The sequence below is a fragment of the Muntiacus reevesi genome, chromosome 15 (assembly GCF_963930625.1).
Source record: "Muntiacus reevesi chromosome 15, mMunRee1.1, whole genome shotgun sequence".
NCBI classification, from domain to species: domain Eukaryota; kingdom Metazoa; phylum Chordata; class Mammalia; order Artiodactyla; family Cervidae; genus Muntiacus; species Muntiacus reevesi.
In genome coordinates, this window is record NC_089263.1 from 19,583,576 (window position 1) to 19,611,026 (window position 27,451).

The 27,451-nt window shown below is 53.0% G+C and overlaps 2 protein-coding genes across 2 annotated transcripts in view; one reads left to right on the forward strand and one right to left on the reverse strand.

Moving 5' to 3' along the window:
* WDR93 (WD repeat domain 93) overlaps window positions 1-7,604 on the forward strand; it is a 46,705-nt gene extending 39,101 nt beyond the window's left edge. The window contains exon 17 of the mRNA XM_065906396.1: window positions 7,424-7,604. Within this exon, the coding sequence (XP_065762468.1) occupies window positions 7,424-7,523 (100 nt within the window). The 3' untranslated portion in view covers window positions 7,524-7,604. The remainder of the gene's footprint in view (window positions 1-7,423) is intronic.
* Window positions 7,605-14,572: 6,968 nt separating this feature from the next.
* On the reverse strand, window positions 14,573-15,649 carry MESP1 (mesoderm posterior bHLH transcription factor 1). Its single transcript, XM_065906917.1, has 2 exons — window positions 14,954-15,649; window positions 14,573-14,647 (listed from the first exon to the last, which is right to left on the reverse strand). Exons 1-2 carry the CDS (start codon window positions 15,647-15,649, stop codon window positions 14,573-14,575), a joined length of 771 nt encoding a protein of 256 aa, XP_065762989.1.
* Between the last annotated feature and the right edge of the window lie 11,802 nt (window positions 15,650-27,451).

A 27,451-nucleotide genomic window follows, 5' to 3' on the forward strand; every position in this document is an offset into this window, starting at 1 on the left:
TGCTTATGTAAGAGTTACAGAGGAGTTGAGCAGCTGCAGCAGGGATGCTATGACCCGAAAAGCCTAAATCATTTCCTAGCTGGCCTTGTAGAGAAAGTGTCTGCCAGCTCCTTGTCTAAGCCCCCTTCCCTTTCTCCATGATCCATATAAACAATTACATGATACACCTCTCCTCTTTCCCTGTCTGTAACCCCTAGCCCCAAGGGGACTCTGCTTGTGTTCCTTCCCGCTATGCTGCTGCTGCTAAGTCGCTTTAGTCGAGTCCGACTCTGTGCGACCCCATAGACGGCAGCCCACCAGGCTCCGCCATCCCTGGGATTCTCCAGGCAAGAACACTGGAGTGGGTTGCCATTTCCTTCTCCAATGCATGAGAGTGAAAAGTGAAAGTGAAGTCCCTCAGTCGTGTCTGACTCTTAGCGACCCCATGGACTGCAGCCTACCAGGTTCCTCCGCCCATGGGATTTTCCAGGCAAGAGTACTGGAGTGGGTTGCCATTGCCTTCTCTGCCTTCCTGCTATAAAAGCATCATTAATGGTACTCAGTCCATTCTGAGAAAGCAGGGGTCTCTTTTTTTAAATTTTCATTTATTTACTTATTTATTTTTGGCTGCACTGGGTCTGCATTGCTGCATGCAGGACTTTCTCTAGTTGCGGTGTAAGGGCTTCTCATTGCAATGGATTCTCTCGTTGTGGAGCAGGGGCTCTAAGCACATGGGCTTCAGTAGTTGCAGTCCCAGGCTCTAGAGTGAGTGCTCAGTAGTTGAGGCCCACGGGCTTAGTTGCTCTGAGGCATGTGGAATCTCCCCGGACCAGGGATCAAATCTATGTCCCCTGCATTGGCAGGCAGATTCTTAACCACTGGATCACCAGGGAAGTCCAGTTGGGGTCTCTTCTAATCCATCCACAACATTATATTGGATAATGAAGCATGTGTGATGTTTTTTCTTTGTTTTTTTTTTTTCCTGTTTGCAACTTTTCTACCCAACATATGGATGTTTTTGGAAAATTTCAAACAATGGCTTTAAAAAAAAAAGTCAAGAGAATGAGGTCAGGTCATGGCTGTAGTGGGGCTGTTCTCCTGGGTTGAGGGTCATGGTGTGGAGCTTCCTGGTGCTCTTGCTTGATAAGGCTCAGAGAAGTTTAATGAGCATGTTCCTCTTTCTGTCCTGTCTGTCTAACCCCCTCCTTTCCCCAGCCTAGGAAGGGTGCGCCTTCCCACTTCACCCAAAAGCCAACTGACTGCCCTCCCAGTGGGAAGGGACCAGAGGCCAGCGGCTCCAGCTCTGGGCAGCTCACCTCCTGCCTGGCAGCCAAGGACCTGAGCAACTCCGGATGCCTTAGCCCCTGACCGTTTCCTCCCTTAGTCGGGGCACAGATGTTACCACTCAGACATCTGCTTAACTAACCCTGCTCAGCCTGATAAGTTTGCTTCTCATGTAGAGCTACTACTATAACGGAGTAATCACTCACTGAAAAAATGTGACTCATTATTTCTCAGCTTTATGTTGTTGTTCATTTGCTCAGTCGTGTCTGACTCTTTGTGACCCCATGGACTGCAGCTTGTCAGGCTTCCCTGTCCTTCACTATCTCCCAGAGTTTGCTCAAACTCATGTCCATTGAGTTGGAGATGCCATCCAGTCATCTCATCCTCTGTTGCCCCCTTTGCCTCCTGCCCTCAATCTTTCCCAACATCAGATTCTTTTCCAATGAGTCAGCTCTTTGCATCAGGTGGCCAAAGTATTGAAGCTTCAGCTTTATCATCAGTCCTTCCAATGAATATTCAGGGCTGATTTCCTTTAGGATTGACTAGTCTATGGCCATACCACCCTGATCGCGCCCGATCTCGTCTCATCTCAGAAGCTAAGCAGGGTCGGGCCTGGTTAGTACTTGGATGGGAGACCTTAAGGATTGACTGGTTGGATCTTCTTATAGTCCAAGGAAGTCTCCAGAGTCTTCTCCAGCACCATAGTTTGAAAGCATCAATTCTTCAGTGCTCAGTCTTCTAAGCTTTATATATATATATATATATATATATATATATGCACTTACAGAAATTTGGGAAGCAGGACAATAAAGAAAAATTAATTTCTTTATTAAATTAAATAATAATAATTTAATTATTATTTAAATTAATATCACACCTATCACCCCCAGATCCCAGTGCTGTCATTAATGCATCAGTAGATTTCCTTAAGATTTTATTATTAGCATTTTTACTATGTTGAGATCATGTTCACTTTTTTCATCTGGCCTTATGTCACTCCAGAATACAACTTAATGACTTTTTAATTTTAAGAAAAACTTCCTTATTGCTCTGGTTTTTAGCGTCTATGTACATAAATTTCCATGGGAAGGGTGTCTGTAATATCCTTCCCCACTCCCCCATGGCTGGGTCTGCTCTCTCAAGAAGGCAGTCCCTCTGCCCTGACCCCCTCCAGTCTCCAGACCCATCCCGGCCCCCATCGGGTATAGTAGGGGCTCCTCTATCTGCCCTTCCCAGTGGTGTTTCTTCCCTTATCAACACATCTTAGCTCCTAGGTCCCACATCCTAGCCCCTCCCCGGGAGGGACTGCGGGAGCGGGGTGGGGTGGAAGGGCCTGCCTCCCAGGGAACCTTCTGCTGGGAAGTGGGCCGGAGTCAGCAGGGCTGACCAGGTCGGGGGCTGGGGGCCCAGGTGCAGGGCTCAGGGCTGAACGAGCAGTGGGAGCTTGGGGAAGGAAAAAGTTCAGGGAGGTGCTCCCTGGGTCCAAGGACCCAGCAGAAGCTGGGAGGGGTTGCATGGTGTGGCTGGGGCAGCTCAGCTTGAAGGGATGTTTACTTGGGCCTGATCACAGGATTCAATCATTTCCCTCGAGGTCCCAGAGATAAATTAGGAAACACTGATTTAGACAAGGCATTTCCTGTTCCCCGGTGGCTCAGACAGTAAAGAATCTGCCTGCAGTGCAGGAGACCCAGGTTCGATCCCTGGGTCAGGAAGGTCCCCTGGAGAAGGGAATGGCAAACCCACTCCAGTACCCTTGCCTGAAAAATCCCATGGACAGAGGAGCCTGACAGGCTACATCCATAGGGTCGCAAAGAGTCAGACATGACTGAGCGATAACACCTCCACTTTCCTTGTTCTACTTGCTCTGAGGTCTGACATCTGGGGCTTTTCCAAAGAGTATCCTCCCTCCAATACTTTATTATGTTAAATAGACCTCAGTTTCGAAAAAAAGTCAGTGAGCATCTATATTCCCACAACCTAGATTCTGTCATTAACATTTTATTCTTTGTTTCTTGCACATAAATATGTCCAAGGATTTTAATCATTTTTTTTGGTCTCTGTTTACTCCTTGTGACTGAAACAGTTTCCCTTGGCCCTAAAACTAGGTGAAACTTGAAGGCAATGGATTTATGTGGCAATAGATTCAGAGTTCAAACTTAAGATAGTCTGTCCAAAGTGTTTTTGCAAAACCTGCACTTGGGACTTTTATAAATAGCCAGTGTGAAACTGAAGCACGCCTTTTGGACTTTGCAAGAAGGCCAGTTAGCACCAGTGTGCCACCCCCAACCCCTCCACAGGCCTGGCTTCTGTTCCCATCCCTCCTGGGCCTCCAGGACACCATTCCTTCTGGTTCCACTCCCTGATGTCAAGTCCGCCATCTCGGCTGGGTCAGACTTTTGATCACAAGACAGAAGTTACAGGACACAGGAAGCTGCCAGAAACAACCCCCCCACCCCTCTTTCTTCCCTCCATGCCCTTTTTATTCCCTGTAGCCAAACAGAAGGTGGGCTTCTGGGCTGACCCAACAGTCCCACATCTGCAAGGCACACACTCCCTTGGCGAGGGATTGGGCAGGTCCCATGTGGACACCAGATGACATTCCCCTTGAGGGTGGAGGAAGAATACACCCACTGCCCAGTCTTCATTACCCCTAGGAGGGAAATCATGGGCCCATCCTAACCTTCCTTTGCCTTTCTTTTATTATTATCAATTGATGAATTAATATATTTATTTTACTTTGGCTGTGCTGGGTCTTTGTTGCTCTACTCGGGCTTTCTTTAGTTGTAGCAAGTAGGGGCTTCTCTCCAGCTGCGGTGCAAGGGCTCCAGGGCACACAGGCTTCAGCAGCTGAGGCACATGGGCTTTAGCTGCCCCACGGCATGTGGAGTCTTCCCAGATGAGGAATTGAATCCGTGTCCCTTGCATTGACAGGCGAACTCTTAACTACTGCACCACCAGGGAAGTTCTGCTTTTCTCGAGAAACAGAGGGACGAACCTCTGAAAAATGATTTAGAGACCCATAGACCCCACATGTGCACGCTGTAAGGCTACTGGAATTCAGAGGTCTTGCCTGAGGCCTTACAGATGTTCCGTCTGCTCTCCCACTTTGCAGATGGACAGCCCATCTTTTTGGAAGTTGGATACACACACATTGCTTCAAAACAATAGACTGCAGTCATGTTTGTTATGCCATCACGGTGAAGGAAAACTCTTTTCTTTGCTGATGGTAGAGGGAGGGTGTCTGGAGCGCCACAGAGGCTGTCCCCAGGGACAGTCTGTACCTAGCCTCAGGGGGCAGGCATCCTCCCGGGTCCCTCCTCACTGCTGAGCGCCGGCACTCAGCCAAAGGCAAGGGCGCTGGTGCCACGAGAGCCGCCCACCCAGCTTCCACGTGCTCCCCACACCTCTGCGGTGCCCTTGGTGGATAAACTTGCCTCCCACTTCCCAGAGCACCCAGGACCTTGGCTGCCCTCTCACCCAGGTCACCCCAACCCCACACCCTGTCTCCCTGCTGATTCAGAGAAAGCGGCGTCCTGCTCATACCCACGGCTGTCTCCTCAGCCAGGCACCCAGACCTTCTCGTCCATCGGGTCGGTGACCTCTTCCCTCATTGTCTTAGTCACAGGCATGTGTCCCCACTGCATTCCCAAGTTAGGAAATAAGCCAGCGCCTTCCCAGTTCTGAGCCACCTTATTCCTCCTCTGCCCAGAGCCCGGTTCCCAGTGACTACACCCCACTCCTGAGCCCTCTTCCCCCATCTGCGCCCCAGTCCACCGCAGACTCCACCACAGGGGGTCACTCTGGCCCCATTTCCCAGCCATCATCCTCCCACAGTCATTTTTGTGAGTTTTTCCTAGTATTTCTGTGGGATAAACTGGAGGTGAGCTTTCAGAGTTACGGGGTAGGTACGTCTGAAAGGGCAGATTCACCCTGCATCCCTACCCCCTCCCCAGACTGGCCAAGAAATGAGGGACAAAACTGATAGTTTGTGACTATTTTAATTTGGAAATTAAGGAGGTTGAGCATCTTTATGTTATATCTAGCCTATGTTTCTCTGTCTCCTTCTGCAAATTGACCTGGCTCTTTCTCATGGGGGAGTTCTTTTTAATTTATTTATGTATATGGCTGTGCCAGGTCTTAGCTGTGACACATGGGATCTGATTCTCTGACCAGGGATTGAACACGGGCCCCCTGCACTTGTTGTGGGAAGTCCTAGCCACTGACCACCAAGGAAGTCCTCATTTTCTTTTGATTTTAAAGAGTTCTTTGTCAATATGTTGTAAATCATTTTGCCTGATTTGTCTTTGGTTAGGAGTAATTTTGGTTGCCTGTTTAGCCAAATGGAAGTTGTGCAGTGGGATGTTCTCACCCCCTCCCTCAGGCTTTGCCGAGGGGTGGGATGTAACTGAATCACTGTGCTGTCCAGCAGGATTTCACATAACATTGTAAATCAGCTATTCTTCAATTAAAAAAAAAATGAAAAGAATTAACCTCTCCTGAGCACCTGCTGTGTACCAGGCACTCTGCCAAGCACTTTGAGACACATCTTGTTTCTTACTGTGGTTAACTTTATCCCCACAGTACAGCCAGGAAGCTAAGGCTGACAGGGGTCAAGTCGCCTGTCCAGGGTCACCAGCTTCTAAGGCAAGGAGCTGGGTTTGTACATGAGCTGTGAGGGGCCAAGGCCTGCACACCCTCTGCCCGCCCCCTGCCCACCGACCCCCCCCCCACACCCCACACACGGGGACTGGAAACTCCAAGGGTCCTCAATAGGAAAAGAAAAAGAGGCAGATCTGAGTGTTGCCAGGAAGCAACTGCCAGGATACATTTTCAGTGAAAAAGGCAGAGAGTGTGTTGCGCTCTTCCATTTAAGTTTAAAATGAGAGATGATATGCATGTCTGTACTTGTATGTCTGAACGGTTTTCAAGGATTTACAAGGAGCCATTCATTACAGTTTCTTCAGGAACAGAAAATAAGGGTCTGAGGTAAGAAGGAGGTTTACTTTTAATTGTATACTCACTTTTGTGTCCTTCGATTTTTTTTTAAAGCAAAGTATAGGTTACTTACATTAAAAAAAAAAAATGCTTTAATGCTCTGAGTACCGTACATCTCCGTGTGGCTGTCCCACTGGCAGAGCCACAAAACAAACCCAAAGCTGTGGTCCTTGTCTTTCCCCTAGAAGTGTCCCTCCTCCCATTTGCTCTGAGCTTTTAAACACTGTCCGCTCACTCAGGCACCCGAGGTGGAAACCTGGCCGCAGCCGCACCCCCTCCCTAGAAGGAAGCCTGCCTCTCTCCTGCCTGCTCCCCGTGGCCAGCTCTGCATGCAGCCTGAAGGGTGACCCTGGGCTTCTCTAGTTCTGCCACACTGACTGTGCACTTATTTTTTTTTAAAAGACTCAACTCAAAAATCTTATCCTCTGGGAGCACTCCCCAGGCAGGAAGTGCTCTTCTCTACAGTTTTCTTCTATTTTCTTCATCTTAAATGCCTCCTGTTACAAATGTTCTTTTCCTCTTTTCACCTCACTAAACTGGGCTTCCCAGGTGGCGCTAGTGGTAAAGAATCTGCTTGCCAATGCAGGAGACAGCAAGAGACAAGAGTTTGATCCCTGGTCAGGAAGATCCCCTGGAGTAGGAAATGGCAACCCATTCCAATATTCTTGCTTGGGAAAGTCCATGGACAGAGGACCATGGCGGGCTACAAAGAGTTGGGGTCACAAAGAGTCGGATATGACTTAGTGATTGATCACCTCACTAAACTGTGTTGGGGGAGAGGGCAGCTGTTTTAGTCACTTTGATCTTTCCAACACTTCCCCCAGTGCTGGTCACTAGTACATGCTCAAGAAATGTTACACGTAACTAGTGGCATTTGGATGTATTTAACGTTGGTCCTGCAAATAGACTTTTAGTTCATAAATTCACCTTCCATCACTCCTATTATTCCTTCTGCAAAGCCGATTCAGGATCCTTCTGTGCACCAGGCTGAGTCCTGAGAACACAGACAGGAAGCAGATGTGTCATTTGGGGAGTTTCTCATATCAGCCCAGGGTGGTCAGGGTCTGCCCTGGGGACCTAGGAGCCCGGGGTGGGGGGTGGGGAATAGGGAGTGGTGGGGACGCAGTACAAAGCAGGTCCCTCTCATCAACTGCCTGTCCCGCAGTATTCAGAACCTGGCGAAGAGCAAGGTGAAAGAGGAAGAGCACTGGACCCGGCTTCGGAGGTATTCCTTGCTTCTCCAAAAAGAGGACCTTAAGAAGTGACCTGGCTGCGGCCCTAGGCTCTGCAGAGGTTGGCAGCAGGCAGGCTTTGCCCTGGAACGCTCTGAGGTCAAGAGACACGACAAAGGGCTGCAGCTCAGTAGGCCTCAGGGGCCTGGCTTGCAGTCTGGGACCTCTGCAAGCCAGCAAGGGGAGAGACATGATTTGGGAGTGGGGGGTAGGGCCTTAAACCTGTAAGCCGCTCGTCAGAATGCTTAGGAGGGCAGATGTCACCTAAATAAACAGCGATGTTGTTTCCAGACTTCAAAGCGGCTGTGGTGTGTATCCTTGGTTCCCACTCAGTCCAGGGTCCAGGCAATGAGGTCAGCCAGGGTCCCAGGCCTGGTGAGGACGGTTCGCCTCGTAGGCCCACAAGGAGAGCAGGAGCCACTCTGCTCAAGTAAGCAAGACTCTTGTCCGCCCGGCTCTGTGTGGCCCCCTTTTCTCTTGGCCCACTTGTTTGCCCTCTCTTCGCGGTTTCATAACCTTTGTGGACTCACTCTGGAGAGGCTGAGGCTCAGAGTGGTTGACTGACTACCTGAGGTCACACAGGTGTGAGGGCACAGTGGGGGCAGGCAGGAATTGTCTTCCTCTTGTCTGCTGCCTGGGAACCCTAGAGGAGACTGGGGGTGCTGGGGGCCTAGGAGGGAGGCGCAGAGGTGCCTTATTCCTTTCTAGAAACTGCCCTTCCGGGTAAAACTGGGTGGAGTCAGTCCCCAGCCGCTCAAAGCTTATGCCTGCCTCTCTGAGGACACCATGTGGTGCCTTTGAGAACTGCAGGTGGTTAGTGCACCCCAGCCTCTCCCAAGACCGCCTACCAAGGCTGAATGCTTGCTTGGTTTGTGACCGTACCTAGACAGCATATTACAAAGCAGAGACGTTACTTTGCCAACACAGGTCCATCTAGTCAAGGTTATGGTTTTTCCAGTGGTCATGTATGGATGTGAGAGTTGGACTGTGAAGAAAGCTGAGCGCCAAAGAATCGATGCTTTTGAACTATGGTGTTGGAGAAGACTCTTAAGAGTCCTTTGAACTGCAAGGAGATCCAACCAGTCCATCTTTAAAGGAAATCAGTCCTGAATGTTCATTGGAAGGACTGATGCGGAAACTGAAACTCCAGTACTTTGGCCACCTGATGTGAAGAGCTGACTCATTTGAAAAGACCCTGATGCTAGAAGAGTTTGAAGGTGGGAGGAGAAGGGGACAACAGAGGATGAAATGGTTGGATGGCATCACTGACTCAATGGACATGAGTTTGAGTAAACTCCAGGAGTTGGTGATGGACAGGGAGGCCTGGCATGCTGTAGTCCATGGGGTCTCAAAGAGTCAGACACCTCTAAGTGACTGAACTGTTTCTGTGTCCCCATCCACCTTCTCCCCTGAGTCATACACAGTCTTTGTTGGTGTGACATCTCCCTCATGGCGCTGATACTGACTAGTTGAATGCCCCCTGGATGAAGAGATCCCCACCTGAGACACTCTGCCCCTCACCGTCCTCATCATGAGAATGAAAACACAGCAGGAAAAAAAAACAAAAACCAAATGCTCTACAGTATCCTTTTCCTTTACACAGTAGGCATGGTGGCTGGCAGGTCTCTCTGAGATGAGGAAGGAAAATTTAGGATGATCGTCTTGGGTTTACACACCACCTAAATGTGACGGGGAACTGACATTTACAGTGCATCTACCGGGGTCTCTGTATTTTAGATAAAAGCCTTATGTCACTTTGTAAAATGTAAGTATGATTATCCCCAACTAACAAAGGCAAATTGAGACTGTAGTCAAGACTTGGAACAGCCTTATCAAATCCTGGTGGACTTTTTCAATAGCAAAAGTCAGAAACCCAACTAAAACTAACTTCAGCAACAAGGAGAATTTGTTGGCTCATGGAGTATAGAAGTCTAGACATAATGCTTTCCATGTGGTTGGCCCCAGGTCAAGTTGTTTATTTTTGTTTTGTTTTGTTTTAATATCTATTTTTCTTTATTTACTTATTTGGCTACACCAGGTCTTAGTTTCAGCATGTAGGAGCTAGTTCCCTGACCAGGGATTGAACCTGGGTCCCCTGCATTGGGAGCATAGAGTCTTAGCTACTGGATCACCAGGGAAGTCCCCACCCCCCAGTTTTGATTCCCTTTTTTAGGTAGGCCCTTCTGCTTGGGTGGCAAAATGACCACTAACAGCACCCACGGTGACTGTCCCTTTCTCAGTGGTTCCAGCAAAGTCCTGAGCCTACTCCTCACTGGCCTGCATGTGGTCACGTCCCTGAACCACTCACTGTGATGACCATTTAAATCTGCACACATGCCCGTCCCTAGAGAGGCATGGAGGTCATGGCCACCCAAACTAAGGAAGGGAGAGCTGTCTGGAGAAAAGAAAATGACAAAAAAAAAAAAAAAATGACAGGCCACAAGGGACAAGAGTAGGAGGGGTGCTGAGCAGGCCAAGACAAGGGAGGTGCCCTGTCCACCCTTTCCAAAGTCACATGCTGCCAACACCAGGTACCTCCTCACTTCCTAGTGTGGGTGGGGAGAGCAATGGGGGGTTGGGGCATTCACAGGGAACCTTACATGCTGGATCCACAGAGGGATAAGGGAGAGGGAACCAGGGCCGGCAAAGGACCAGAAGGTGGGCAGAAGAGGCTCAGGGGGCACTAGGCTGGGGAATCCAGGGCTCTAGCCCCACCCCCCATGGAGCTGGTGCACTCCTGGGGCTGTGCCACTGGCCCCCAAAAAGGTCCCTGCCCTCTGGGAGACAGGGCCCCTGAGAAGCACCAAGAACCCTGGGTTTTCTCGGGGAACATTAGGACGCGGCTGAGTGTCCAGGGCACAGAGTTTAGGAGGCACTCACCCTCGGGGCTGTGCAAAAGCAGGGCCTGTACCTGGGTGGGGAGGGGGTGGAGGGGGAGAGTGGACAAAGTGGCCCTGGCCTCACCCTGGGATAATCGGGGCCTTGCAGTTAGGGCTGGCTTCCCTCCTGAGCCCTGGGCCAGCCTGGTTCTCCAGGCGGGAGTGTTTCAGAATCCTGAGAATCCTGGGGCATCCATGTGCTCTGCCCCTCAGATAGCCTGTTCATTTAGCATAAGATGGTCCTCCACCAGGCGCACCACCCACTCGCCCAAGTTTGAGCCCAACTTTCCAGCCCAGCTCCTGGGACAGTCTGCCCTCTGCTGATACAGATAACTCCTGACCACCAGCCCTCCCCTCCAGGCCTGGGTTCATCTGGTGACCCATGTGGTGTGTCCTTGAATCAATGTCTTCAATGTCAACTGATCCGCTTAGCTGCCCCTCCTGAAAACACTGACCCGTCCAGCATCAGCATCTACAAAATACAGCTGTCTCATGGGAGCAATACATGTGGTCAGCAGGCAGCAGCAGGCCCCTGCCGGTGATGCCACTGGTGGGCCACGTGCTTTAGGAGCTTTATTTCACAGGCCTCAACACACATACAACTTGCTTGACAGGCTACAGCAAAGACCAGATCTGTTCAGTACCACTCACCAGTGTTGCCACCCAATAAACAGGTATACTTTGTTGTTTAGTCGCTCAGTCGTGTTTGACTTTTTGAGACCTCATGGACTGTACCCCGCCAGGCTCCTCTGTCCATGGGGATTCTCCAGGCAAAGATACTGGAGTAGGTTGCCATTTCCTTCTCCAGGGGATTTTCCCAGCTCAGGGATCAAACCCATGTCTCTTGCATCTCCTGCGTTGGCTGGTGGATTCTTTATCACTGCACCACCTGGGAAGCCCCAATCAGGTATACTAGCTTTATGAAAATTTCCTTGTTCTTTTTCTGTGCTCCAGTGTCCTCATCTGTAAAATAGCTACAGGTGCCCCACCACCTGCCCACCTCACCTGTGGATCTGAGGCTAAAATGACTTGAAATTAGTTGTTGGATTTATTTTTTTAAACATTTTATTTTTCGGCAATATATATAAATAGCATTCTCCTTTAACCTTTGACCGTTCCTCAGGGCATGTGGAATTCTATCTAAGTTCCTACCCCGGATGGAACCCACATTGGAAGCCGGGAGTCTTAACCATTGGACAGCCAGGGAAGCCCCCAGCTGGTCAATTTAAAGCCTTAAACACAGACCCGGCTCGTCTGGTTGCTCCGTTATGTGTGCTTCTCCAACATGACGGTTCTGACCCCTGGGGCTGCGAAGGCGGCCAGCGGCGACCAGAGCCGGGCAGGATCCGCCGCTGATGCCATCCTCCGCCCCCCCCCCCCCCACCCGCCTTCCAGCAGGCCTGCGCCCAGCCCGCTCCGGACCAGCCCCCCACGGTGAGGGGACGCGTCACCCAGCACCCTCTGTCCCTGCTCAAGGCGATGCGCCCGCGGGGAAGCACACCGGCCCTGGAGTCACACCCGGGCCCCAGTCTCAGCGCGGCCCCTGATCGTCCTGTCTCAACTTCCCATCCTCCACACGGCCCTGCTAACGGTTTAGCTCACCAGGTTAGCAGAGAACTGACAGCGCGCCCTCGCCCAGGGCTCACTTACCTGGGCGCCGCTCTCGGCCCTCCTCCCGATAGGTGCGAGCGGGGCCGGCCCAGGAAGCGGGTGGGGCTGCGGGAGGGGTGGGAGGCGCCCCTTCCCATCTCCAGACCTCTTATTAGCGGGGACGTGTTAATGGAAATTCACACCCAGGTGCTAATAAACAGTGGGCCGCTCCAGGGCTCGGAGAGCGAGGGGAGGGGCACCCCAGGGGAGGGGGCTGGCCGATGAGCCCCACTTATCTATGAAAAGACTTGCTAATAACTTTAATTCCCCGTCCTAAACCACGGGGCCTTTACCATGCAAATAGATTTTTCTAAACTGGGCAGGGTCCTGGAGAAGACTTCCCGCTCAGCTCCCTAGGGCCCTGGGAGGGGAGAGAGAGTTGGGGGCGGAGGCGCGGGAAGGGGGAGGATCAGTGAAGGTGTGAGGTCCCGCCCCCTGCGGGGCCTCTGCTTTTGGACCCCACTCTCTATAACCAAATGCTGGCCAGAGTGCGCCAGGACTCCTGGATTACACACTGTGACCCCCACCCCACTCTGAGTTACTGCCCCTCCTGGCCTGGGCCAGAGCATTGGGAATGATGTCTGAAGTGGTTTCAAAACAAATCAAAATCAACTTATAAATAGATAAACCGTGCTACAGCCATGCCATGGGATATTACTGAGCAATAAATATAAATGAAGTACTGACACACGAGAAAATATGATGCTTTCATTCATATGAAAGTCCAGAATAGGCAAATCTGTAGAGCTAGAAGAAACAGATGAGGGGGCTGGGGTGGAGAATAGGGGGATTGAGTAACAGGGAATCACTGCTAAATGGTTACAAGGTCACTTCTGAGGGGTAGTAAAAATGACCCAAAATAAGACAGTGGTGATGGTTACTGAAGGAGTCTTTTGGGCCTAGAAAAGAGAACTATAGTCTCAAAGGCCCCTTGCTGAATCATCTAACTTCGGAGAAAACAAAGCATAATTTTAGTTCCATCCTGATGCTCCAGGCCAGTTGCATCTATCTGGGACTTATCACCTCCTGTCCGGAAACCTACCACCCCCTACACCCGCCCAGAAGACTTATCACCCCCTGCCCAACTACAAGTGTCATCTCAACAAAAGAATACTCAAAATATCCCGCCTGATTGACGTTTCCCTTATCGCTTCCACAAACCTCCCTATAAGTATGAAGCCTCCCTGATCCCTTTCGGCGCTCAGCCTGGTCGTTAGGCCGACTGTCGCCCCTCCCTGCCTGAATAAAGGTAACCTACTTCCGTTGAGATTGTCTTTCCTTTTCTGCCTCGCCGGAACTGTACCTTACAGTTACCTAACTATGAATATACTAAAACCATTGAATTATGTACTTGAATGCATTTCATAGTATAAATTATATCTCAATAAAGGTCTTTTAAAAAATGCCAAGGTCAGTATTTCAAAGATGCTTGAGGGGGGCAGAGGGGAAGAACTGAGCATCCATAGATGGCTAAGGAGACCCCTCCCCCCACCTCACCAACCCCCAGGCTTGACTGCTTACCAGACCCCCTGAATGAACCCAGGTTTTCCCCTTCCCCCGTACAGCACTTCCCTAATCTGAATCCAAGCCTAGTTCCAGGTCAGCTCTGTAGATCTGGATACTACCGATGGACCTCTTATCTTGCCTGAGCCAGGCCTCTGGGAGGTCACAGCTATTTAAACTTGGGACTGACCCACCTGTGTTATTTTATGTCCCTAAACAACATGGGAGCGAAACCAGAGTGAAGGGAGATGGGAGAATCCCAGGGTCCAGGCCTTGATGCTCCAGCACAAGGGCCATCGGACTCGGGACACATGAAGTGAGCCCTTGGAGCGGGTGTCCTGTCAGACCCCAGAAAGAATGGAGCAGGCAAAACCCAAGCAGGGCCGAGAGCTCGGATTCTGGAAGCCATACTTGGGCTTGAGTGCTCATCCTTGGTTTATCCTTCTACAAAATAATTACTTAGGAATAAAATGTGTAAAGACCCGGTGCACAGTAAGTATGCACTAATGGAAACGCATTTCTACAGATACTTGGTTTTATCCAGGTTCAAAGAAAGGGTGGACAGACACAGCTTGTGCCGCTTTCTCAAATGAAGCCCCGCCCCCTTCAGGCGGGCCCGTCGGGAATAAGGGGGTGCTAAGACCCGGCTGAGGGCAAGAAAGAAGGGGTCTGAGGCTGTGTGCTTTGGGGACCCCCAAATCCCTGACGTCCTTTGGAGGAGGGGAGGGAAGCTTTGTGTCCCCGTAGAGGAAGAACTTGCCAACTGCCACCAGCACAGAGTTTATTCACAAATAAATAAGTACATACTAGGCAGAGCTCCTGCCTGTTAACAAGTGTCTACCCTCTGAGCCCCTCCATCACGGGAGGGGTTGCGGAAGTCCGTCCTAGGTGGGGACCGGCTTTCACTTTCAGCGATGCCCATGCCGGTATCTCCGGTGCCCTCTTTCAGGAAAGGGAGTCTGGAGAGGAACCGCTTCGAAGGCGCGGAAGCCAAAAAGGCGTCGGTGCTCACAGAACTGGGCGCCAGATGTCCATCGTCACTTCAACTTCTCAGGCCGGCGGCCACTCCAGGGGCAAGAGGGGCATCGAGGTCTCCAGCAGGGCCAGTACGTCGCCGGGAAAGAGCTGGAGGAGACAGGGGACAGCGTGGTCCTCAGCGTGGGGCCGCCGAGCTGGGTGTCCGCGCTCGCGAGCTCCGCTCTCAGGGGGGCCTTCGGCTTCCCCAGTGTCCCCCTCCCTCCCCTCGCCGCTCGGGGGCCCCGCGCACGCCAACCGTGTCGCTCCAGAGAGGGAGCAGGCGAGGCCGGGCCGCCGATGGGGGAGCCCCACCGGGGGCTGATCCCCGGAGTGTGAGGTGGGGATATGAGACAGTAGGTAGTGCCACCCTACGACGGCGCGACGGAGTTCCGCGCGAAGAAGGGCGATACTAACCGGGGATGAGGGGCTCGGCTCCATCGCCGGTCCTTCCGGGCACGCCGCCCCGCGGTCGTTAAGCACCGGAGGGTCGAGCAGCTCGGGCGCTGCCAGGGCTCCGGGGCAGGCGGGCGGGGACCCCCAGGACACCGAGGCGCCCGCGGCCGCGCCGGAGCAGCAGCCTAGCGTCTGCGCCTCCGCGGGGCGGCCGTTGGGGCACAGCGCGCAGCCCCGAGGGGGCGCCGCGTCCCCGCGTTGCCGGCGCCGGCGCTGCAGGCTGTCCTCGCTGAGGCCCAGCACGGCCGACAGGTGTCCGATGTAGCGGATGGCCAGGCGCAGCGTCTCGATCTTGGTCAGGCTCTGGCCGGCAGGCGCCACGGACGGAGGCAGAAAGCGGCGCAGCTCGTGGAGGGCGCGGGCGAGCGTGCGCATGCGCAGCTTCTCGCGCTCGCTGGCGCTCTGCCGCTGCCCAGCGCCCAGGCGGCTGCCGCGCGCGCCTCGCCTCCCTGCTGCCGGCCCGCGAAGGGAGGCGCGGGTGGCCGGGCTCCCGGGGCTCGGCACGGGGCTGCAGGCCGGGACGCTGCCCCACGAGTCCGGGGACGAAGCCGGGGAGCAGCCGCAGTCCGCGTCGGCGGCCTGCGGCGGCTGAGCTGAACCCCAGCCTGCCGCGAGCATCCAGGACTCAGAGAGCGGGGGGCACAGGGACTGGGCCATGGCAGCGGCGGCGCGTCTGGGGGCTGGCGGCCGGCGACCGCTTTATCCCCGAGCCCCGAGGTGTGAAGTGGCCCCTTCCAGCCCGCATCAGCACTTCAAAGGGGGCTCGGGGGCCTGGCGGGGGCGGGGCTTGACCCTTTGAACCAACGTCGGGGGTGGGGGTTGCGGGGGGCGAAGGTGTCGGCCTGTTGGCTGCGCCAGGTTGGCCCCACCTGGGCCCTCGCATGGGCACCTGATCCGGACCCTCCGGCCTTCTGCTCGAGCCAGTGGCAGGCGCTGTCCAGGGTGTTAGACCAGCTCAGCAGGCTAAAGGGAGCCAGGTCAGGGAACTGCAAGTTCTGGTACCTAGGTTTGCGGCTGCCTTCATCTGTCGGAAACCTTATGCAAATACTTGTTTTCTTGAGGGTCTTTTTTGGTGGCTCAGAGGTAAAGAATCTGCCTGCCAATGCAGGAGACATGGATTCGATCCCTGGTCCAGGAAGATCCCACATGCCTCAGAGTAACTAAACTCAGTGCACCACATCTATTGAGTCTGTGCTCTAGATAGAGCCCAGGAGCGGCATCTACTGAAACCCCCGCGCACCCTAGAGCCGGTACTCTGCAACCGGAGAAGCCACCGCAATGAGAAGCCCATGCACCACAACCAGAGAGTAGACCCCGCTTACCCGCAACTAGAGAAAGCCCACGCAGCAACCAAGATCCAGCACAGCCAGAAATAAATGCTTTTTAAAAAAAAAAGTTTTCTTGAATCTTCGTTTCCAGTTTGTATAACGGGAGAGAAGGAAATGGCAACCCACTCCAGTATTCTTTCCTGGAGAATTCCATGGACAGAGAGAGGAGCCTGGCAGGCTACAGTTCATACAGTCCACGGGGTGGCAAAGAGTCGGACATGACTGAGTGACTAACACAGGCACGCTGTAGCAGCAGGTCCATGGACTCCTGTAGAGGCCAGGAGGGAGTGGGGCCCTGGTTCCATGTTCCTCCTCCAGGGCAGACTGGTCCTGGGTGCACCCTTCCCTGGTGGTGGTGAGTGGAAGGGATGAAGCGATCTTAGGTAAATCCAGCAAGCTGGCAGAATCTGGGCAGGCTGGTGAACCATCTGAGCTGGAAGAGAGGAGCCCTGCTGCCCTCCAGGACACTCTCAGCCTGGCAGGGTCAAGGGCTTGGCCTGTTGCCACAGCTGCCACCTCTGGCCCTTAGCTGGTATCCCACCACTTTGGGGCAGGTATAACAGGCTTTGCCAATGAAATGTGAGTGACAATGACACAGAAAAAACACTTAAGAAAATTCAGAGTAATTCCCTGGTGGTCCAGTGGTTAGGACTCAGCAATCTTACTGCAGGGGCCCCAGATTCTATCCCTGGTCAGGAAATAAGATCCCACAAGCCACAGCATGGCAAAAACAAAAACAAAAACAAAAAAAACAACCCTTAATGATAAAAATTCTCAGCAACTTTAGGCTAAAGGAGAACTTTCTCAGTCTGATGAAAGGCATCCTCAGAGAACCTACAGCTCATAGCATACTAAATAGGGAAAGATTGAAAGATTTCCTTCAATACTCAGAACAAGGCGAGGATGTTGGCTCCTACCTGCACCTTGTCAATGTTGGCGGGTGGGGGTCTCACCTTGGAATAAGGAAAGAGAAATAAACGGCATATGGATTGGAAAGGAAGAAATAAAACTGTCTCCATTTATGGACAACATGATTGTCTACATGGGAAAGCTAGAGTATCTGCATTGCCTGCCTGACCCCTCGGGTCTGAGTTTACACGTTGTCACAATAGCTCCTTCATGTATGGAGGTCTGCTCTCCAGCTGGACTGTGAAGTACGTGGTGTCTGGTATCATGTCTTCCAAAGAAGTGGAGTCTAGGGTTTCTTTCAGAGGTCTACTGTTTTGTGTCCCCCGGGCTTCCAGTTCTGTGAGACTCATGGGTGAGCTGGTTTGCAGCAAAGAAAGCCAAGTGACTTGGTAACTTCTTCCTGAGCATCTCTGCTCACCCCCACCCCTCTCCCCTTGTCTCCTTTCTCTTCTACTGCCCTTGGCCTCTTCTAACACCCTCTATACCTCCTACTCTGCAGTCTGTCCCAGCAGTCCCAGATGCTTATGCCCATGATCACATATAGGAGACACAGTGCCAACCCACCCCTGGGGAGAAGGGGTGGAGTCCATCCCATGGGCACATGCCACAGGGTCCATCAGCTCCCTAGGAGAGCCTGGAGTACAAGGACCCTCCCAAGCCTGCAGCTGTCAGCATGGTCTGCCTTTTCTGGATCCTGGACAATGGATGGGATTCTAGATTCAAGCCAAGAACCTGGCATTAGGACCCCACCCCCCCCTTTAATCCCACTTGATTGGAGCTAACAAACAGTGGGAATAGGTTGTACATTCAAGTAGGAGGAGGTGCAGAGTCAAAGCTGGTCAGGCAGGAGGGGTGGGATCCAAGGGGACTCCGGGCATGCTGTTGCCAACTTCTGAATGTCAACAAATTCCTCCAATTCCCATATGATTCTGATTTCCACTTTGTAGCTAATAATTGAGGAAACTCAGAATGACCAGGCTTCCCTGGTGGCTCAGACGGTAAAGAATCCACCTGCAATGCAGGAGACCCAGGGCTTGATCCCTGGGTTGGGAAGATATCCTGGAAAAGGGAATGGCTACCCGATCCAGTATTCTTGCCTGGAGATTCCATGAACAAAGGAGCCTAGTGGGCTACAGTCCATGGGGTCACACAGAATCAGACATGATTGAGTGACTAATACTTTCACTTCCAGAATGACCAAAATCTCCTAGGAAATCAGCCACCCTTTTCTCATATTGTTACGTTATTATTTATTTGAAAATCTAATACATGCACGTGATTAAAAGTTGAATGAGTACAGAGGGCATATCAAATCTCTTTACTCTTCTGCCTCTGAGGTCACCAATTCCTAGTCCAGGGGAAACCACCATGACTGGTTTGTGGGCAACAATGCTCTTAAAGTGAATTTTTGTTAAGTACAAAATCAACTAAATCATTCTTTAAACAAGAGGCCATATGTCTGTGGGAGGTAGACTGTTGATCCTGAAAACACAGCTCTCGCCCCTGAAGATGCTCAGATCTGAGAGCCAACAGTTAACATTCATTGCTCACTTACATGGGAGCCACCAAAAGCTATGGAGCAAGAGAGGGATACCATGCGTGGCTTGTGATGGGAAGATCTCAGGTGTCAGGGTTGAGAGAGGGTTAGAAGGATTCAGGGGTGTCCTTGGAGGCCAAGAACTCACAAAAAAAACCTACATGAGAGAGGCGGGGTGGATGGGAGGGTTCTGCCCCCAACCTCAGTCTTTCCATCTTCAGCTCCAAGTCTGACAAATTGGAGGTGCCAGCTGGAATCCCTCCCTCTCCTGTGACCCCTCAAGGCCCAGTGTGTGCAAGGCTATGGTCAGTGGGCCTGATGAAGCCAAGTGGGGGCAAAGGAGGGACCCCCAAGCCGGAGCCTGGACTCTCCAGGCTCCCATCAACTGGCCTCCCTCTTCCCCGGGCCCCTATGCCTCTCGCACCTTTGATCTTCTTATCGCCAGCCCCTCCGGTGGGTTCATTAGGGAGCTGCCCCAGTTAATGAGTTCTCCGGGCGGCAGGGCCCACACGCACTCCCGCTGGGCTGAGGCCTTCACACCTCTGGGGCCTGTGTTTTGACAAGTGCCAGAACCAGTGGCTCCTGCTCTCCCGGCCGAGCCTGCCTTCGCCTGCCAACGTGTAAGGCTGGGAAATGAGGCCTTGGGGCAGCCCCACTGAGCAGAGGTGAGAGTTCAGGGGGTCCTCGCCAGGGTGGGGGCAGGCAGGACAGGGCAGCACCCCCTTGGACTGGGGCCTGGGTCTCAGCCTTCCCGCCGGAAGCCAGCCGGCTGCCTCGGGTCGAGCCTCTATCCTGGGCACTGCCCCCTCCCAGCTCCCAGCCCCTCTGACAGGAGAGTGCTAATCAAAGGTGCAATGTCAGTGTTCCCCTCGCAGCCCCTAATCCCGACCCCGCCGGAGCCAGAGGCCCCAGGAGAAGGAAGCGGCTCTCCTACCGCCAGCCTGTTTAGCATCAGCACGGACACCTCCTGGGAGGCTCCTAATCTGGGTGTTCCCTGCTGCCGGGGATCTTCCCGCCACACCTCGGCACAGGTCTGAGAGAAAGGCCCTTTCAAGGAGAGTGACTGTTGCTCATGAAGCCCCACCTTTAGGCAGCCTAGGACCCCCTCCTAGGGGTGTAGCTTAGGATCGGATCCCTGTTCTGCCACATACCACCTGTGTCACTTGGGTAACTCAGTCTCCATCTCTCCTTGAATACCTGCTGTGCTGATGTTGCAAGGGCATCAAATCATCCTGCACAGACCATACTTCAAGCAGTGCCACATGCATGTCCCTGCAGCCACTTGGGGCCTGGCATTGTGCTGGGCCTCGGCCGGATCCCAGCTCACAAGCGTGCTGTGATGTAGATGTCGCTGCTTCACTTGGTAATTAAGGCAATGGAGGCGCAGGGGGTGGTCCTATGTCACATGGGCAGTAGGGGCAGAGCCAGGGTCTGTCTGGTGCTGTTTGGGACCAAAGCAAGTGTCCTGTCCTCACACCAGCTCCCCTGTCTCCTCTGGAAACCTCCAGTGGCTCCTTTCCTCCTGGAGGGCCGCCTCAAGTGTGAGGGTGCAGAAAGAGGGGGTGATACCCCCTAGTCCTCAAGGCCCCCTGAAACCTCGCTACAAGTCACCCGGATCTGTGAGATGTTAAAAATGTAAAGCATTTCCAGATCCACCCTGGACCTGCTTGAGCCAGAAACCCTGGAGGAGATTCCAGGTATGTAAAGTGAAATGTCCTGAGAACGATGAAGCTGGGCCACTTTTGAGAAGCCGTGCCCTACAGTGAGCCCCCTCCAATCCGGAGAGTGGAAGGGGCGTGGGGAGTGCCCAGCCCCCACCATGGAGCCTACGCTCCACTGTGTCTTGGACAGATGAGGCCGTGCTTGTGTTGGAGGTGGGGCTGCAGCCGCCTGAAGCCCAGAGCCATCAGAGGGCCCAGCAGGAAGGCTCCCAGCTTCCCCTCCACCTCCCTCCTTCCCCATCAACTCCCAGTGAAGGCCCCCAAGGCTCCCAGGAAGCCCCTTCCAACTGAGATCACCACCCTCCCCTCACACCTTTAGCTCCCGGAGCCACTGGCTTGGCAAGCCATATGGAATAGATTATTCTGGACCCATGATAATCTGATTATCTTGGTCATGGATCAGCTGGAATGCACAGCCAGTGAAAGTCACAGGAAGAAGGCAGAGGGATGATGAGGAGGGAGGGGGTGGGAAGAAAGGAGAGAAATCTGTCAGATTTCTGGTAAGGCTGGGGAGGAAGTGCCAGTTCTGGGAGCTGGGCCAGGCCAAGAAGGCAGGGAAAATAGATTGTGCCTCTCCTCTTAGGGGTGTCACATTTATGCTTCTTCACTGCATCTGGGTAAATGGAGGAACATCAGAGCCTTATAGTGAAACACGGGGAATCCGGGCATGAAAGGGGTGAAGTAGCTGAACCAGCCCAAAGCAAAGATGCAGACATATGAATACAGGGAAACTTGTCACACGGCCCCTCAGTTAGTATAGCTGTAAAATGGAGCAAGGACTCCCAACTGCCTGCTGGGATGTCCTGTGAGACAGCATGCCTCGGTTGCAAAGCATGGTCTCAGGCCAGAGAGCTGCCCCTGGGTGTCCAGTGTCATTGCATTCCCAGTCACAGACAGCAGAGGGCACTGTCCAGCTACCTGGGATCTTGGGATCTGGGCTGGGCCGACCTCCTGCCATTGTTAGAAGACTTATTTATTTTTCTGGGGCCAGGGTCAGTGCTGGGAGGAGGTGGTGGGCACTGGAAGCTAAGCAGATATATCAGAGACGCTGGGGCTGGCTTAAGAAATGGGTGAGGCTGACTTCGTGCCAGTGTGATGGGCTATGTGACCCCAGACAGTCCATTTGTTCTCTCTGGACCCCAATTTGCTTATCTGTCCACTGGGAAAAACATACACCTGTGTGCAGAAAGGTAAAGCAAGATGGAAGCCAGAAGAATGAGGAGAAGGCAGACGGGCGCAGGTCTCTCTACTTTCCCTACATACACCTGGAAGCAGAGGTTGAAAGCAATCAGACCCCGAGCTGACCAAAACTCTAGGCTCGCCAGCTCCCCCTAAGGATTTACAGGCCCAACTCAGCGGCAAACTTTGGGCACATCCAGCACCAGTACCTGCAGAAAGCACAGGATGGCGCTTCCTCCGGGCAGGATACACAGGTTTCTGGCTCCTTCTAACCCCACGCCTGCCCTGGCTGACTGCACAGCAGAACAGTGAGGTGCCAGGACAATGGTGAGGCTCCAGTCAAGTCACTGGGTGGCTCGGGGCCTCAGTCAGCTCCAGGTTGTCCTTGCCAAGGGCTGGGGAAGGAGCACATTACCTCCCTTCTGGGGTATCTAACTTCAGACCTAATATAGAGCAGAATGGGGGCTCCTGGGAGTGGGCTGGGGTGTCTGGGTAGGGTCTGGGGAAGTGAAGAGCTTCTGAGCATAGGATCCTTTGTCAGAGACTGGAAGACAGCCCTTAACAGAGTGGAGAACATGTAGGCAGCGAGGATAAAGCTTAAGTTGCATGCATGCATGCCAAGTCATTTCAGTCATGTCTGACTCTTTGCAACCCTATGGACTGTAGCCCTCTAGACTCCTCAATCCATGGGATTCTTTAGGCAAGAATACTGGAGTGGGTGCCAGGCCCTCCTCCAGGGGATCTTCCCAACCCAGGGATAGAACTTGAGTTTCTTATGTCTCTTGCAAAGAACCTGCCAGGCAGGTTCTTTACCACTAGCACCACATGGGAAGCCAGGGCTTAAGTTGACCAGATTATAAACAGAAGAAGGGTCTTACATGGTCAGTACTGAGTATGTGCCTACTGAGGGTAGGATAAACCCACCAAGAGAAATCCAAATCTATCCCTTGGCAGAGCCCAGGAAGTTCCTTCACCCTTGGAGATCATGCCTCACCCCAGGCCCTGGGAGCGCACAGTCAGCACCCAGCACGGACGGCCCAGCTGGCGGAGGCCCCCAGGAGTGCCGACACCTGCTGCTTGCCTCCCACAACCTTGACAACCCCCACCTCTGCCCCCACCCCCGGCCCTCCCCAAGGCTGGCCCCAGGCTTCAGAACAGCCTCAGCATGCCCTTTGCCCAGCGATTTCCCTGATGGGGAATTCATCCTGATAAGAAAAGATTAAAGGTGCAAGTGAAGACTTACTGCTGAGTGACAGATCCAAACTGCAGAAAAATTCCTTCCATGTGACTTGATTGATATAAGGAAAAGCAAAAGAGAAGAAAAATCTAAAAACCAACTCCTACCGTGCATTTTGTAAGGATCCACAGCATGCGTGTGCATAGATGCATACTCACCAAGGCCAAGATCTAGGACTTATCTGGTGTGCGGGTGGGGCAGGGCTGGGTTCTGAGGGCTGATATAGAGATGTTAATCATATCTATAAGGTTTAAAACTTTTACAAGGAGTTTGCATTCACATGTGACATGTGCAGTTTAAAAGTATAGGTACACGGATACATACCTATGTGCAAAACTTCAAGGCATCTCAGTATATACTAGAAAATTTGTTACCTAAACAGTTACTGTCACACCAGGGAGGACTTTAAAATCTCATTGCAGAAATAAATCTAGTGACCTGGAAAAGGTTATTCATACACTGTGTAGCACAGGAAGCTCAGCTCAGGGCTCTGCATGACCTAGATGGGTGGAATAAGGGGGTGGGAGGGAGGGCCACGGGGGAGGGGTTATATGGATACATATACCTATTCACTTCCTTGTACAGCAGGAACTAACCCAACATAGTAAAGCAATTATACTCCAATTTTTTGGAAAGTTGTTAATGCATTAGTGAGAGAAGTTGGTCACAAAACAACATGCACTTTATACAGCCAAAGGAACTGAAAGCAGAGGCTAAAATAGATGCTTGTCTGCCAACATTCATAGCAGCATTGTTCATAACATCTGAAAGGTGGAAACAGCCCAAATGTCTATCAACTGATGAGTGAACAAAATGTGGCATAAATGGACAATGGGCTATTATTTGACCGTAAGAAGGAATGAAGCTTGGGTACATGCTACCCTGCAGATGAACCTTGATGACATTATGAAATAAGCCAGACACACCAAAGAACAATACTGTATGCTTATACTTATACGAGATACCTAAAACAGATAAATTTATAGAGACAGGAAGCAGATGAGAGGTGACCAGGGGCTGAGGGGCTGGTGGTGAAGGGGAGTTTTTGCTTAATGGGTTCAGTTTTTGCTTGAGATGATGAAAAAGTTTTAGAAATAGAAATGGTGATGGTTGTACAACATTGGAAATGCAATTAATGCCACTGAACACAATTAATGCCATTGAACTGCATACTTAACAATGGTTAAGATGGCAAATCTTATGTTATACAAAATACATTTACTGCAATTTAAAGGAATTCTAAATGTAATATACAAAAACTACTGAATTGTACACTTTAAACAGGTGAATGTATGGTATGTGAATTATCTCAATAATGCTGTTTTAAAAATGAGAATATCTATTACCAGAAGCTTCAAAAAAAAATGGGCAAAAGAACTCAGTGTGTGTGTGTGTGCTCAGTTGTGGCCAACTCTATGTGATGCCATGGACCATAGGCTGCCAGGCTCCTCTATCCATGGAATTCTCCAGGCAAGAATCCTGGAGTGGGTTGCCATTTCCTCCTCCAGGGGATCTTCCCAACCCAGGGATCGAACCCACATCTCTTGTGTCTCCTGCCTTGGCAGGTGGATTCTTTACCACTGCGCCACTTGGGAAGCCCAAAGAACGCAGTATGCTCCCTTATGCTTCCATCTCCATGTTCCGTGTTTGTAGGGATCCTTAGAACAGGTTAGGATGCAGAGATATAGACTAAGTGTGAACCTGGTCCTCTCTGGGTGGACGGAAGTGGGGGCTTTAAAATTCCCTTCATTTTGATCCTCTATACTTTCCTGTTGTTTAGTCGCTAAGTCATGCCTGACTCTTTGAGACCCCATGGACTGTAACCCACCAGGCTCCTCTGTCCATGGGATTTCCCAGGCAAGAATACAGACTGAGTTGCCATTTCCTTCTCCAGGGGATCTTCCGGACCCTCGTCTCCTGAATTGGCAGGCGGGTTCTTTACCACTGAGCCACCAGGGAAGCCCAAGTCTTGCTTCTCTGTAGTGATTATTATTGCTTTGATAAATTAGAAAAGAAAGAAAAGGAAGGGAGGGAGGGAGGAAAAGACTTCGCAACCCCCTTGCCTCTGTTGTTTGCATGCTGGTAGCAGAGATGTTGGACCCAGGCCCCTTAAGGCTCTTGGCAATCAGGCTGGGCTGGCTCTCCCTTTGCAGAGCCTACAGAGTTAGTGCCTCTCCTTCTCCCACTTTGTCCCTCCCAAGAGCTGCAAGACCACAGATGGCCTCTCCTCTCCAGCAGGACAGGCAGGCAATACTCGTGGATTCCCCCGTGATGAACATATGATGCTACATCTAATCCTCCCAGCAAGGACACCCATTTCATCGATGAGGAGACTGAGGCTAAAAGGTGGACACTGAGCCCAGGCATGGCTGGCCCTAGGCTTGAGCCGTCTCTGCTGAGACTTGTTGCCCTAGGAGCTGGACCAGGCCACCCTGGGGCCTCTGCAGGCCCTTCCACACCGCCTCCTTGGCCTAGCCTTCTTGTTGGAGGAAGAACAAGGTGTGCACCTCCCTGCCCCCAGCCTGCTGGACACTCCCTGGATGCAGTGGCCCCGGCCCCTCCCATGCACCCCCAGCCATATTTGCCCACCTTACCTCCTATGATCCTTGGCCCACCCAGGGCCCCTGCCTGTACCCAATTTAGACAGCCTGATGTGACCACAGTCTCGTTTCCCTGCCTCCATCTCTTTACCTTCCAACCCCTCCCCCTCCTCAGAATTTCTGTGGGATCTCACTGCCTCCCCAAGAACCCAAACTCCTCACTCAGCAGGACTTTCTAACCCCACCCGGCTCCCACTTTCTTGTCCACACCCCTCCCACCCTCCGCACCTCTGTCCCAGGGCTCCAGACGGCTTGGCATCGCCCCAATTACCCCTGAGCGTCCCTGCTTCCAGACAGGCTCACACCTTTCCCCTCGGCCAGGAAGACCCCACCCCCACTTGGAGAAAATCCACAATTTCAGGGCCCTCCCTTCCTCCCACCCTGATCACCTGGCCAGGCAGCACCTCTCTGTCGCCCATGGTCTCCCAGCACATCAGGCCCCCACAGACTCGGAGCCAACTGTCTTTCTCCTCCTCCAACTCTCAGCTCCCAGAGAGCAGTGGAGACTCGACCACCACCCCCCACCCCCAGCCCCGCCACCCCGAGTCTCAGCCCCCTGGTCAGGAACGATGTTTCCTCATGGGGGTGTGCATGGCCTTTGTGGATTTGAATTCTGGTTCTGGGGGGCCCTAAAGCAAAGAAAGTGGGCTCTCTGGGCCCAATTTCCCCACTCAGCAAGACAGGGAATAGCAGGCTGTCAGGCCTGGGGTTTGAGCACTGAACAGACTTCCGTGGGCAACGCTGGGCACCGTGGGGGCGGACGTGCTCACAGCCGGGCCCGTGTGGGGCCGGTCAGGGTGCGGACAGTGCCCGGGGCTGCTCTGCGCCCTTCCCGGGTGACTGTCAGCCTCTGGGCGCCCCCAGGTGAGGCTGATGGTGCTCTGCCTGGCAGGGCCTGGTCATTGGGCTTCCCTGGCTATGCCCAGAGTCACATGCCTGTCCCGGGAGCCGCGGGAGGAGAGTGTCGAGGGTTCTGGGCTGGATACTCAGGGCTCCCGGAGCGAGCAAGGGGCACACGCAGGCCCCTGGGTTTCACCCCCCTCACCAACCCAGGGACACAAGCTCTGCCTTTCCCCTCAGCCTCCCACGAGGGGGCCTGCAGCCCCCCGCTCCTGCCCCCGAAGTGCTTTCTGGGGTTTCTGAGGGGACCTGCCGCCGGCTGTTTTGGAGGCCCTTGCACACCCTGGTTCCCAAGTCGACACCTTCTGCCCCGGAGGAGGCAGCCTTGTGTCAACAGGCAACAGGAGGTGTGAAGGCAGCCACCGTGGCCAAGGGGGCGGCCGGGCCGGCCCGCGAGGTGGCTGGTAATGAGAATACCACACGGCGGCCCCTGCAGCCCCAGCAGCCTGCCACCCACCCCCACGTTCCCACCGTCGAACCACCGCAGGGCCGGGAAGGGACGCAGGAGGGAAGACTTGCGGGGCAGAGGCCAGCCCTGCCACCAGCTCCAGGGCCCAGGCCTGTTCCCCAGGGCCCCGCAGGCCTGCCCAGGGGGAAGCAGCAGGTGGTGAACTTCTGGGAGCACGGCTGGGGGTAAACAAATGCTGAGGCCTGTGCTGAGCCACGAGCGAACGCAGGCTGACCAGAGGCATGGCCTGCCCCAGCCGCTCGCAGGGCCGGAGCTAAAACACACTGACTCCAACCTGGGCCTCTCTGCCCTTCTCCTCCGACCAGGGCCTGGGGCGTCAATCAGGGGGTGATGGCCAGGAGCCTCAGGTGGCGCAGATGGTAAGGAACCCACATACCAGTGCAGGAGACCTAAGAGACTCAGGTTCGATCCCTGGGTCAGGAAGATCCCCTGGAGGAGGGCATGGCAACCCACTCCAGTATTCTTGCCTGGAGAATTACATGCACAGAGGAGCCTGGCGGGCTACAGTCGGTGGGGTCACAAAGAGTCAGACACGACTGAATGACTAACACTCATAATTGGAGTATTGACAGGGACGCT